The sequence below is a fragment of the Macrobrachium nipponense genome, chromosome 1, assembly GCF_015104395.2.
Source record: "Macrobrachium nipponense isolate FS-2020 chromosome 1, ASM1510439v2, whole genome shotgun sequence".
NCBI classification, from domain to species: Eukaryota; Metazoa; Arthropoda; class Malacostraca; order Decapoda; family Palaemonidae; genus Macrobrachium; species Macrobrachium nipponense.
Genome location: NC_087200.1, coordinates 118,381,404 through 118,395,779, shown reverse-complemented (window position 1 = coordinate 118,395,779; position 14,376 = coordinate 118,381,404). Strand labels below are relative to the sequence as shown.

The 14,376-nt window shown below is 38.4% G+C and overlaps 1 protein-coding gene across 1 annotated transcript in view; it reads right to left on the bottom strand.

Moving 5' to 3' along the window:
• The window catches only part of LOC135219580 (5'-3' exoribonuclease 2 homolog), a gene marked incomplete in the record, with an annotated part of 341,454 nt that overhangs the window by 175,898 nt on the left and 151,180 nt on the right, over window positions 1-14,376 (bottom strand). The window contains 1 exon segment of the mRNA XM_064256465.1: window positions 5,844-5,950. Coding sequence (XP_064112535.1) covers window positions 5,844-5,950 — 107 coding nt within the window.

The following is a 14,376-nucleotide window of genomic DNA, read 5'->3' as shown; positions in this document are numbered from 1 at the left end:
CTCGGACACGAAAGCGGCCGAAGCATTTAAGAAGACTTTCGACGAGATGATGACCAAGGAAGGCTACAGTTCTCAGCAGGTTTTCAACTGTGATGAGACTGGCCTTTTTTGGAAAAAAATGCCTCATCAGACGTACATCACGGAGGAAGAGAAGAAGCTACCCGGGCATAAGCCTATGAAAGACAGGCTTACGCTCGCACTTTGTTCCAACGCCAGTGGGGATTGCAAGGTGAAGCCCCTACTGGTGTATCACTCCGAGACTCCTCGAGCCTTCAAGGCCCACAAAGTGTTGAAGGAGAAGCTTCCAGTGATGTGGAGGGCTAATGCAAAAGCCTGGGTAACGAGGCTTTTGTTCACCGAATGGGTAAATCTGTTTCGGCCCGACTGTGAAGAGTTTTTTACAAGAGAAGCGCCTCCCCCTGAAATGTCTGCTGGTGTTGGACAATGCCCCTCCCCACCCTCCTGGCCTCGAGGAAGATATCCTAGCGGAGTATTCCTTCGTTAAGATTCTTTTTCTTCCGCCCAACACCACCCCTCTCCTCCAGCCCATGGACCAGCAAGTGATAGCGAACTTTAAGAAGCTGTACACGAAACATCTTTTAAAGAGATGTTTCGACATCACCGACACCACAAACCTCACCTTGCGTCAATTTTGGAAGGAGCATTTCGACATCGTCATTTGCATCCGACTCATTGACCTAGCTTGGCAGGAGGTTTCGAGGCGAACCTTGAATTCCTCGTGGAGGAAACTCTGGCCTGATGCCGTATCCGCCAGAGACTTCGAGGGATTCGACGTGGGCGAAGCTGGTGCTGCAGAGTCAGAAACAGTTGACGATCCCGAAACTGTTTTGGAACCAGATCTTGACGAGATTGTTGCACTCGGCAAGTCCATGGGGCTGGTCGTCGACGAGGACGACATCAACGACCTTCTTGAGGAGCACCAAGAGGAGCTTACGACGGATGACCTGAAGGAGTTGGAGGCCATGCAACTTAATGTCGTTCAAGAGGAGTTCTCCAGCAGCGGCGAGGAAGAGGAGGAGGAGCCTATGACAACGGCAGAAATTAAGGATATTCTAGGTGCTTTTCATAAAGTGCAATTGTTTATCGAAAAAAGACACCCCAAAAAGGCTCACACAGGTCGTCGCTTGCGCAGTTCGATGACGTTTGCCTGAGTCGTTTCAGGAACATTGTGAAAAGTAGGCAGAAGCAATCTTCCTTGGATCGTTATTTTTTAAAGAGGCCTTCAGCATTAGCAGGAGTAAGCAAAAAGGAAGAACCAAGTGATAAAAAACAGAAAGTTGAAAGCAAAAAGGAAGAACCAAGTGATAAAAAACAGAAAGTTGAAAGCAAAAGGAAGGACCAAGTGATGAAAAATAGAACGTTGAAAGCGGTGATGAAGTTGAAATTCTGTATATATATATATATATAAAAAAAAAAGCCTACGTTAAAGTAAAAAAAAAGTTATAAATAAAAAATAAAAGAATTTTTTTTTTATGTAATTTCTAGATTTTTGTAAGTTAAGTGTTACAGTTTTGTTAAGGTGTTTCGTAAATTTTAGTTATATAGTTTTCCTTAAATTATGTGTTTTCGTAAAGTTAAGTGTACGTACGTACGTACGTTATCTGCCGTTTGTCCTCCTCCTCCTCTGCCGCCACTATCGGAGATAGCCTCACTCGAAAGGTAAGCTTCCACATTTTACGTTACAGTAATAATATTTCTTGTACACTAATATACACTTTATTTACAGGTTTTGGATTTTTATTCTTAATTTAGGTATTGAATGGTCCAAATTGTTGTAGTATTTCATTGTTTATAGGTCAATTTAGCTTTATTATGAAATTTAATGGGGTGTTTTTGGAGGGCTTGGAACGGATTAGCCATTTTACATATAAAATGTGTTCCAAGATATGAAAAACTCATTATACGAAGGCCGCCTCAGAACGGATTAATTCCGTATCTCGAGGTACCACTGTATATATATCTGACAGGTAAGTTTCATGAACAAAATGCAATGGTAAGCTAAAACTCTTACAAGCTAGTAATATTCATTCAATTACCTTCATCTTGCAACAAACAGGAAGACTAGCACAATATTTCGATTTATGGTAAATTTTTGAAAAAAACTTTTTTATGTCCGCGCGTTACGAATTCATGCATCATTTTGTGATAATATTTTCTGTGTTGCTTTGATCATTTTACAATGTGTTATATAACAAAATGATCGCAATTTAGTGTACAATACAACAAGAAAAATTAACTCATTAGATTAAACCGTTTTGCTCACAGCACGATTTGTATACAATTATATATGAAATTTTTTTTTGCTCTGTCATATATTCCAATATTTATATATGATAATGATATTTTTTTCATTTCTGAAGGTTGCATACTAAACTTCAGGCAATGACAAAAAAAGAAGCCAAAAATGAACCCTTTAATCTTGAAAACTAAGTGTGCTGTGATTTTTTGGAAAAAAAAAAAAAAAAAAATAAAAAAAAAAAAAAAAAAAAAATGCTTCGGCACTCACTCCTGAACCCCGCCGGCATACAGGAGACGACTTCTGAAATACCGCTTAGGCGTTTAAGGGTTAAGATCTGGTGAAGACTTGTGGAGCAGCTGAAAGACCAAATTAAAGAACCTAGAATTGATAAACTATCTCTCCAGGCTGGAAAGACTGATGGATTGGAATCTAGAAATATGCATCCTTTAGATCAATTGTAAGCATGAAATCGTTCTCCCTGATATCTTGAAGATCTGTGGGAGGAGTTTCCAGTCTCAATCGTGTCTTCCTGATAAAAAAGGTTGAGAGTTGGTAGGTCTATTACCAGTCTCCAATCAACCGTAGCTTTGGAAACCAGAAAAACACAGCTGTAAAATACTGGGGATATGTCCCTCACAATCTCCACGGCACCTTTTCCCATCATCTTCCTCACTTCACCTTGAAGAGCTAGAGGTTTTACCAACCTAGAGAATAAGTTAGTTACTCGGGGAGTGGGGGAAGAAACTTGGAGGGGAGTAAATACCCAACCCAAAAGAAATCTACTACCCAGGTTTCCACCCTCAACTGCTGCCAAGTAACCCAAAGGCAACCAACACCCCCTCCATGGTAGCAAGTCAGGAGGGGTGCCATCTCTATCTTCTACCTTCCTTGGCCCTGCCTCTACCTTTACCTCTACCTCTACCTCCTCTCCCAGGTCTAGAAAAACAGGGTTGAAAGGGTTGCTGTTGAGCTTTCTTGTTTACAGATGGAGATAGCTGACAAGTCCTGCACAGAACTGTAATGACTTGATACTTCTTTGGGAAGATGTAAGATGTTTGAGGTTTGGGTGACTTTGAGACAGCTTGATGCACTACCATCATTATTATCCACTCTTTGTCTATCAATTGCTGTCAAGCTGGTCTTTCAGAAACGGCGACATAGAACTTAAAATATCTCCATTCCTTAAGGCTAACCCCCGAATCAGTACTCAAAAACCTCAAGAACTTTGAGAGGGCAGAATCCCATTTTGCCCTTCTTTTAAGCAGCCAGTTGGCCCACATTAGCTGTTAGATAGGTCAAGTATGAAATTGTTTTCCCACCAGACTGTAAAGAGTTATCCTGACCTAAGGTAAGAGAATTCACCGGTTTCAAAACTCTGCCAGCATGCTTAGAGCATGGCAACTGTAGAGATGTCTTTGCCTCTTTCTTGGGCCTTGGTAAGATTTTAATACCAGAAAATAAATCAAAATTGACTGCCACAGTCTCTTCAACTAACTCTTGATGGTCTGCATTCTCCCCATCCTGGTCCAAAGAGTCACAATCTGGCCTGTCACTAAGTCGGGTAGCTAAAATGTCTTTATTACTGAAGCGTAAGTTCTTTCAGAACAAATGACTTTCTTGGGGGCCTGTAAGTCTTGAGGGCAAGTTGGAACTTTGTCTCAATCTCGATCCTGCCCATGGGAATGAGTACAAGAATTATGAGATGATGAACGTAATGATAGGTTACGAGCCTATGAAGGACTCCTATGACATGAAGAGCGATCATGGGAGTGCAAACGAGAAAGCATATCACGGTCAAAGACGTGTGAACAAGAGCAGTAGTTGTGAGATGACATGATTTGTTAGTAGGCAGTGCAGGACTCATGTTAAGTATAGCTCAATCACAGCTGTGTGAACAGGAGCAGGAATCACAGTCATATCCATGTGAACAGGAGCATGAAACACAAGTCACATCCGCATGTGCAACTCATGTTATGTCTAGTTTGATCACAGCCATGTGAACAGGAGCGTGAATCACGGTCATGTCGAAGGGAGAGATAGACTGAACACGGTCTCTTCCAGGGGAATGAGAACGGGAATAATGATGTGAAGGTGAAAGTCGAGAAATGTTGCAAGGCCTCTAAGGGCTTTCTGTAAGTGGGACATGGATGCGAGAGGAAGGAGACCTCCAGGGAGAGGAATCCTGAAACCTTCAACTTCTTGATGGGGCCTTGTCATCCTTCTGATGGACCAGAGGGACACTTGCACCTGAAGTAGAAACAATAGATATTTTCTATGAAGGAGTGCGAACTATATGTTTGGCAGTCCTAAGATGATGAAGAAGATTTACAATGTCTATTCTTGGATTCCTTCATCCCTGCATGACCAAACCTCTTCATAAAAATACCTTTAACTTTATACAAAATAGTCTGAATGAGTCAGAAGATACAGACACGGAAGTTGGTGGCAACAACATGGCTGATGGCATGGAGCAGGAAGAAGTCAGTCATTGACAGCCAAGATGTTACAGGCACACACTCTGGCAGCCAACAAGGGAAGAGGAGTAGTAAGATGAGATGATGTCATGGAGACAGTAGACTTGGAAACTGTCATGGTGGATGAAACTGGAAAGTGGGAGGCCATACAGTGAGACAATAGGTAGGGATGGGTTGGTACCCCTTGTAGGCCTAGTGCCCCAACACTCAAGTCATATTCTGCTCATCACCTGAAAAAACTGTACAAGGGGAAGCACCCTCACATGGCCCCTGCGAAAGAACAAGGATAGCCCTATCAGTTACAAGATCTGCTGAACCTCCAATTGAATCCTCTAAAGCTGAAGCAATAGAATAACACAAAGAAGTAAAATGTTCAAGAGAAAAGCAACTTTTGAGAAGATTTTGATAGAGAAAAGCCAGAATGAAAAGGAAAAGATAAGGATACTGCCACCAAGGAAACAAAGCCTTCCCAAAAGGGCGGAGTAACTTTCTTCCATATCTCCACTTCTTATCAAAATTCTTCCATTGCTCAGAAGACCAATCAACACACTCTGGACATGGGTTACTTATGCTTTAAATGTTAGATCTACACTTGTTACAAGTAGAGAGGGGTCTTTCAAAAATGAAGGCAGACAAAGGGAGCATGGATTGCCATCATCCCCAGGCCATTTTCTTTGAGGTTTGGAAGGATTAGACAAGTAGTGAGTTTGCATACTAAAAGCAGTATACCCACAAATACACAAAATCACACAGATTACACACACATACACCCACCCACAAATAATCAGGATGTGGGCAACCAGATTCTAGGCAAAGATTGGAGAACCACAACCTGAGTTGAAGCCAGTCAAGAAAACTAACACAATGGATCAGCTACCCCTCCTCCTCGCTGTCATCTAAATTAACTCCTGATGCTACCAAATTCCTTGGAATTCTATAACCAGACTCCAGCAGGTGCTAGAAAATTTTCCTTTATGCTAAGACCAAAGGTTTGTTCTGTATATGAACAATGTTTATTTCATAACTTTTGATAGAATAATTATCTATTTCCTTCGAATTTCTACTGTTTCATGGTATTTTCATAAATTGCATAACTGAAATGTACTTACCCTCCCATATTTCCTAAGCGCTGTTGCATGATAGAACCTTTTGCACCATGCGCCACAGCAGTATCTCCAGCCTTCATAACACCAAGAGCACCTTGGCCTGTCTGATTCTATAGAAGAGAACATACACAAGAGTGATCAGTTATACTGATTGAATATGGTACTTGGATTAGTATCCATATAAACTAATACTGGTTTACAACAAGAGTCAATCATAACAGTTCATTTAAAGTAACCATTCACTACTTCAGTCCTTACTCACTGACTAACCACTAATAGTTCATATTTCACTGACTGATGCTATTCTTACCATATCCCCATAAAAAATAGTATATCACATTGTGTGTGCCATTTCAGTTCTGTCATCACATATAGCTTCAGCATCCACTACATGTAGAATCTCCCACCATACTACTCTTTGCTCCCCTGTATGTGCTGCATACTCTGCAAACCCCAGCCTTCAGAATTTTATAAAAGAGACTGACTGTACTTTGGTTATAAAGTAGTGCCTCAAGATACGAAATTAATGTATTCTGTAGCGGCCTTCGTAACCTGATTTTTTCGTATCTCGAACTACGTTTTACATGTAAACTGCCTAATTCGTTCCAAGCCCTACAAAAACACCACAGTAAATTTTATAATAAAGCTAAATTGACCATAAACAATGAAATACAACAATTTGGACCATTCAATACCTAACCTAACATTTCTTGAACCTGTAAATAAAGTGTATTAGTGTAAGGGGTAAAAGAAATGCTGTACGTACATGTAGTAAAATGCTTGAAAAATCACAGTAGATGCTTGTGACTTCATAAATAAGCGAATTCCACATGAATTTGATCGTCATAAATCCAAGCGCTTTCATCTTTACTCGGACATTGTCAAGGAGTAAAGACGAAAGCGCTTGGATTTCTGACTATCATTTTCCTGTGGAATTCGCTTATGTAGTAAAATGTGGAACTTTACCTTTCGAGTGAGGTGATGTCTGAAAGTGGCAACAGAGGAGGAGGACAAATGGCAGAAAACATGAACACTTAACTTTACGAAACACATTAACCCTTTAACGCCAAAGGGGTATAATAAAAATCGTCTCCCGTATGCCAGCAGGGTCTGGGAGTAAGCACCGAAGCGGAAAAAATGTTTTTTTTTAATCACAGCACGCTTAGTTTTCAAGATTAAGAGTTCATTTTTGGCTCCTTTTTTTGTCATTGCCTGAAGTTTTGTATGCAACCATCAGAAATGAAAAAAATATCATTATCATATATAAATAATGCGATATATAGCGCAATTACAAAATTTCATTTATAATTGTATACAAATTGCGCTGTGAGCAAAACGGTTCAAGCTAACGAGTTAATATTTTTTCCGTTGTATTGTACACTAAATTGCAATCATTTTGGTATATAACACATTGTAAAAGGATCAAGGCAACACTGAGAAAATATTATCACAAAATGATGCATGAATTCGTAACGTGCTGACATAAAAAAAAAAGCGGTTTTCAAAAATTCACCATAAATCAAAATATTGTGCTAAAGACTTCCCCTTTGTTGCAAAATGAAGGTAATTGATTGAATATTACTAGACTGTAAATGTTGTAGCTTACAATTGCAGTTTTCAACCATTTCAGTCGAGTTAAAGTTGACCGAAGGACAAATTTTTTCTATTTATCGTTATTTTTATGAAAATATTTCAAAACTGATAAAAGCTACAACCATAGGTTGTTTTTGTTGTATTCTACATAAAATTGCACACATTTCCATATATAAAAAACTTTATGTAACGGCTAATTTAAAATGGTGCAAACATTTCGACAATCAGACGAAAAAATTTTTTTTTTTTTTTTTTTTCGGAAGAGTTACTGTGCAGAAGTAAGGAAAAAGTTTATTTCATAAATTCACCATAAATCGAAATATTGTGTTAGAGACTTCCAATTTGTTGAAAAATAAAGGAAAATGATTGAATATTAGTAGAATGTAATAGTTTTAGCTTACAATTGCGTTTTTCGACCATTTCGGTAGTCAAATTTGATCGAAAGGTAAAAAATTTTGGCACTTATCATTATTTATATGAAAATATTTCAAAACTGATAAAAGCTACAACCATGGGTTGTTTTTGGTTGTATTCTACATGAAATTGCACACATTTTCATATATAAAACTTTATGTAACGGCTAATTAAAAATGGTGCAAACATGACGACAATCAGACGAAAAAATTTCTGATTTTTTACGGAGTTACCGTGCGGACGTAAGGAAAATATATTTTTTTTTTTCATAACTTCACCATAAATCGAAATATTGTGCTAGAGACTTTCAATTTGTTTCAAAATAAAGGTAAATGATTGAATATTACTAGAATATAAGAGTTTTAGCTTACAATTGCATTTTTTTACCATTTCAGTCGAGTCAAAGTTGACCGAAGGTTGATATTTTGACACATCATGATTTATATGAAAATATTTCAAAACTGATAAAAGCTAAAACCATGGTTGTTTTTAATTGTATTCTACATGAAATTGCGCACATTTCCATGTATAAAACTTTATGTAACGGCTAATTTAAAATGGTGCAAACATTACAACAATCGGATGAAAAAGTTTATCATTTTTTCGGAAGAGTTACTGCGCGGACGTAAGGAAAAAGTTTTTTACATGAATTCACCATAACTCAAAATATTGTGCTAGAGACTTCCAATTTGTTGCAAAATGAAGGTAAATGATTGAATATTACTAGAATATAAGAGTTTAAGCTTACAATTGCATTTTTCGACCATTTCGGTAGAGTCAAAGTTGACCGAAGGTTGAAATTTTGGCACTTATCGTTTTTTATATGAAAATATTTCAAAACTGATAAAAGCTACAACCATGAGTTGTTTTTAGTTGTATTCTACATGAAATTGCGCACATTTTCATATATAATACTCCATGTAATGGCTAATTTAAAATGGTGCAAAAATTATGTTAAAGTGACAAAATAATTTCTGAGATGTGTCGCTGATATTTTTTAGTGCGATAAGAAAGGAATTCGCGCTTGCGCGCCTACATAACAATTGTAAACAAAACAACGCCTTGATCCGTGAGCTCCCAGCATCCCCCAAGGCGCAATTCAAAAGTTTTCACCTATTAGGCCTATAACTATTTTTCCGCGAATTTTTAAAAAAACTTTTTTATATCGACGTACCATACATCCAATCAGCACCCAACAGACAATTTATATAGAAAACATTAACACTAAACTTTATGAAACACATGAACAAATGGCAGAAAACATTAACACTTAACTTTACAAAAAACTTGAAATTAATTTTTTTTTTTTTTTACATTTGTTTTTACTTTTTACTTTGTTTCTTTTTTTTCAATTTCTTCACCACTTTTAATTTTCTGTTTTTACATATCACTTGGACCTTCCTGTTTGATTACAACTATAAGGCCTCTTTAAAAAAATAACTATCCAAGAAAGATTACTTCTGCCTGCTTTTCAAAATGTTCCAGAAAAGACTCAGGCAAACGTCATTGAACTGCGCAAGCATACGACCTGTGTAAGCCTTTTTGGGGTGTCTTTTCTACAAATGATTGCACTTTATGAAAAGCAGCTAGAGCATCCATAATTTCTGCCGTTGTCATAGGGTCCTCCTCCTCGCCGCTGCTAGAGAACTCTTCTTGAACAACATTTATGTTGCATGGCCTCCAACTCCTTCAGGTCATCTGCCGTAAGCTCCTCTTGGTGCTCCTCAAGAAGGTCATTGATGTCGTCCTCGTCGATGATCAGCCCCATGGACTTGCAGAGTGCAGCGATCGCATCAAGATCTGGTTGTGAAACAGTTTCAGAATCGTCAACTGTTTCTAAATCTGCATCAGCTTCGCCCACGTTGAATCCCTCAAAGTCTCAAGTGGATATGGCATCAGGCCAGAGTTTCCTCCACGAAGAATTCAAGTTTCGCCTCAAAACCTCCTGCCAAGCTTGATTGATGAGTCAGATGCATATCACGACATCGAAATGCTCCTTCCAAAGTTCACGCAAGGTGAGGTTTGTGTATCGGTGATGTCGAAACATCTCTTGAAAAGATATTTCGTATACAGCTTCTTGAAGTTTGATATCACTTGCTGGTCCATGGGCTGGAGGAGAGGGGTGGTGTTAGGCGGAAGAGAAAGAACCTTGATGAAAGAATACTCCGCTAGGATATCTTCCTCAAGGCCAGGAAGGTGAGCAGATGCATTATCCAACAACAGCAGACATTTCAGAGGGAGGCGCTTCTCTTCCAAGAATTTCTTTACTGTCGGGCCGAAACACAGATTTACCTACTCAATGAACTAAAGTCTCGTTACCCAGGCTATCGCATTAGCCCTCCACATCACCGGAAGCTTCTCCTTAAGCACTTTGTGGGTCTTAAAGGCTAGAATAAATCGAGTGACTAGATCCAACTCCCCTCCTTAAGTAGAGGTATTAAGACTGAGGTCTTACCCAAATAGACTACCAGTCTGTGATGTGAGCTAGATTAAGCAGTACATACTAGAGCAGTAGGAGAATGGATTTAGCTCTCCGAAATACAAATGAAGATTCCACTCTTCTTGGGGGCCAAGTCCTGGACATCTTCCAGGTTCCTCAAGTGGACTCCTTGACCTAGATCTGAGGTGCTGAAAAGAAGACTAGAACTAGGCTCAGCAGAAGACAGGATTTCCTTGCACAAGTCATATTCGGACATCTACCACTCAAGGTCCAACTAAAGAGAACTGGGCTGAGAAACAACAAGGTGCCCAATTGTGTTTTCCTGTCATGGTAAAGGTTACTGTCAAGAGAATTAGGCCCCTTTTTTGAAGGTAATGAGGTTAGTCAACCTGTAAAGACTCATGTTATGCCTAGACAAACTGGGAAGTCAAATGCAGGAAGAGCTAGGAATCAAGAGAGGGCCTAAGTGTTACAGAGAGGCTGAAGTACAGACTCCCAATTGGGGAGCCCTGTCCTGAAAGATGGAACTACAAACTCAATGGAGTTCACACGGGGATCTGGAAGATTGTTCCCCTCATATCCAAGCTCCTATACAATTGTCCTGGAGATTGGTGAAAAACTGTCTGGATCATCTCCCTCTTGACTTGGAAACTAAGGTTTCCAAAAATCTTGATGAGAAGGCCTAGACCTGTCTAAAGACTAGAGGGAGGAAAGGCAAAAGATACTTGTCTCGCTCCTTTAAAAAAACTCGGTTCCAATCTTGAAAAACTTCTTGGGTGACTAGAGATGAAACAAAAGAGGATATTTCCTTCAAATGCTAAAAAACTCGAACACAGATTTCCTTGTCTGGAGAGTACACTTTGTCCCTAGTCAATGGGAACTGCCACACAAGACAGAACAACAGTGTTTTCTTAAAAAGTCAGGTGCCAAGCCCAAGAGAAACTGGCGTCGTAAGCCTAACCGCTGGCGCCAAAGCGCTTATGTGGATGAAGACACAGGTGGACACTCTGCTCTGACAACCCCAGTAAGACACCTTTCCAATGGCTGCCTGTCGATACCTGGGACCAGCAACAGACTCAACTGAGGGGAGTGACTACCCGTGTGTAACCACTGACCTAACTCTGACTTCCAGTATGCCTCACTACAGGTGCAAGGGTTTGACAGGGACCCTTGTCTAGGGGCATAAGTAGCCACCTCCTCCACTGCACTACACTTTACTATTACAAAGTTAACAGAAGTTAACATCTGTTAAACAAGACACACGGCCAGCTAAGTCCATAAGAGGGTGCAGGCGATGCTGGTAACCAAGATTGAAGCCAGCAAGCTAGTAGCTTTGTAGCATGGTGAGCTGATACTCAACTGTCAAGAACACTTACTCGTAGTAGTCAACAAAACACCCAATTCTCTCCTTACTACTTTCTGCCTTAACACTTTTAAGTTCTTCTGGGAAGGAAGGTGTGAAGGTTATGTCAAAAAATTTTTCTACTGGAGGCTTTAAAGAAGAATATGTTCAGCAAATTAATCATAACTCAAAAGGATAAGAGACCTAAAGAAATGGCAAAATATCCAAGAATTATTTCCAATGCAATTACCAGTGGCTTACATGAAGCCTCAGGCCTATAAAAAATCATAAATTGCCAACGTTATGACCTAAAGAAAAGATAATACATAGAATGTCATAACATCTGAAAATTTGCTTGAGTAAAAACCATTATCGGCACTGCCAGTAGCCTAACTGGTAAACAAACTATAAATGCCAAAGGTGTCATTTACCAGCAATTCGTTGATGACAGGGGGAATGCACATACACAGCATCCTGAAAGATTGCAGCTTCAAGGCTACAATATACGCATTCCAATGGTTGACTTAAAAAAAGCCTCTGTCAGAATCAGGTAAAATAATTAGGAAATAATTAACAAACTACCACTCCACCAGGCGTGCTACCACGGATGGTATGGAAAAACATACTACTTTACTTTATATGATACTTATGTTGTAATTACTTATTAGTGATAAGTTAAATACGCATACTTATTTTAACTAGACAACAAAAGCTCTCCTCGGGCTGACCCAAAGAATTAGATTTTTATTTAAATGGCTAGGAATCAATTGGATACTTTGCAATGGGCCCTACAGCTTATTGTGGAATCTGAACCAAATTATATCAAGAGATTAATTTCTAATCATCAGAAATAAATTCCTTTGATTCCACAATGGAGGCAGGCAGGAATGAACTTGGGCTACACTTGTTGGTGATGCAGTCACCTAAACTTAGCCAATGTGGAATCCTGCATAAACATGTCACCGTATCAACAGACCAACTGTATATCATTGTAATTGCTGCTATATTATCTCGGCTGACAAAGCACAGTAGTACACATATTTTCTATACAGTAATTATATTTTTTATTCAACTGCTGAACTTGTAAATGTTTTTATATACATTTCAATTTACTGGAATACAAGACTAGAGTGCTATGTGCTCTATCACTTTAACAAAAGCCAGCCCCTTGGAGCTTTTCATCCTCTATACTACTAGGAAGTACTTTACTGATGTACTGTATAATCTAAATCCCCTTTTCCATTTCCCCTAATAATCTGTAATTCTGGTCTTTAATTTATGTCTAAAAACTTTCCATGTAGACAATTTCAAGAGAATTTATCCAACTACATGCTTCATTTATTGCTGAGTCGCCAATGTATGATCAATATTTGTAATACTTGGCTTGAAGTTTGAAAATATTAAACCTTATCACAGCAAAACATTTTACTCAAACCAGAATTTACATCTAATCTATAAAGTCAGGGGACATTTACAGGCTGACAGTAAGAAAACATGTACGGTACACAAAATAGTAAAAAATTACTGTATTCTTCACTTTTATGACTTGCACATTAGTTTTTTTTCAGAATGTATGATTACCCAATTACGAAAAAGGCACACTACTGAAACACACCTTGTATCGTACCAGGCAACAGTTCAAATAAGATGTTTTGAGTTACTGAACTAACTCTACCCGTGTCAAATAACTTGTAATTTCCACAACATATAAAATATGCAAAAAATAAAGAAAAAGTTTCGTGAATAGCAGAGTATCATGACTACTGATAAAAATATATTCACTGAAATATTATCCATGAAATAGTTTAATTCAATGCAAAGAAATATCAACCTAATTTTTTTTCCAATAATAAAAGATAAATGTAAAATGAAAAAAAGAATAAAGAAATTTTCCACCTTTTACAAATATACCTCAGACTTCGTTCAAGCCAACCCAAAAAGTCCCCTTTTTCACATTTTTTGCTATTATTAATGTGTTCAAAAGTTAAATTAAGTGTAAAGTAATGAAACAGTCCATTATAAGAATTAAAATTTTCAAAATTTTATTTTTTCTGTGTATGATTTATGAATGTTTGGTGAAAATGGTGCCCGGTCACCAAGGGAATGGAGGGAGGAGAGACTGGAACCTTTTGAGGAAACTGAATTGGTTGCAGTATGCAAAGGTTGATAAAAAAAAAAAAATCAATTTTATTCGGTACAAGGATAATCAAAGGAATTGATAGTGTGTGTCCGATTGTGTCTGAGAGAGAGAGAGAGAGAGAGAGAGAGAGAGAGAGAGAGAGAGAGAGAGAGAGAGAGAGAGAGAGAGAGAAAACAGCACGTTTACACTTGGATCTTAAGTGCACGAAAGAGATTAATTATGCCACAATACATCAACTTACTATTTGCAAATGGCAGACTTTTAAAACAAAAATGAGGACTTTGCAAGCAAGTAATTAAAGTAAAAAATGTAAAAAAAGGAGATAAAATAATTTTTCACAAGGAAGCCATATAAACATGCATTCGAGAGCATGCAGAAGCTGAAAGTGGCGCCACTTTGTTTATTACAGAGCCGAGTTACTTTTACAGTAGTAAAAAATCGTAAAATGACATAGTAACTAAATTGGTATTTTACCGGAACAAAAATAAGTGATTTGGGCAGGTCGAGTGTAAGTGAAAGAAATGAGCGAATAATCATCCCAGCCCAGCTAATAAGTCAGTGGGAAGCAGGGTCTTCTTCCCTCTCTCTATCATCTCGCTCAGTGCAC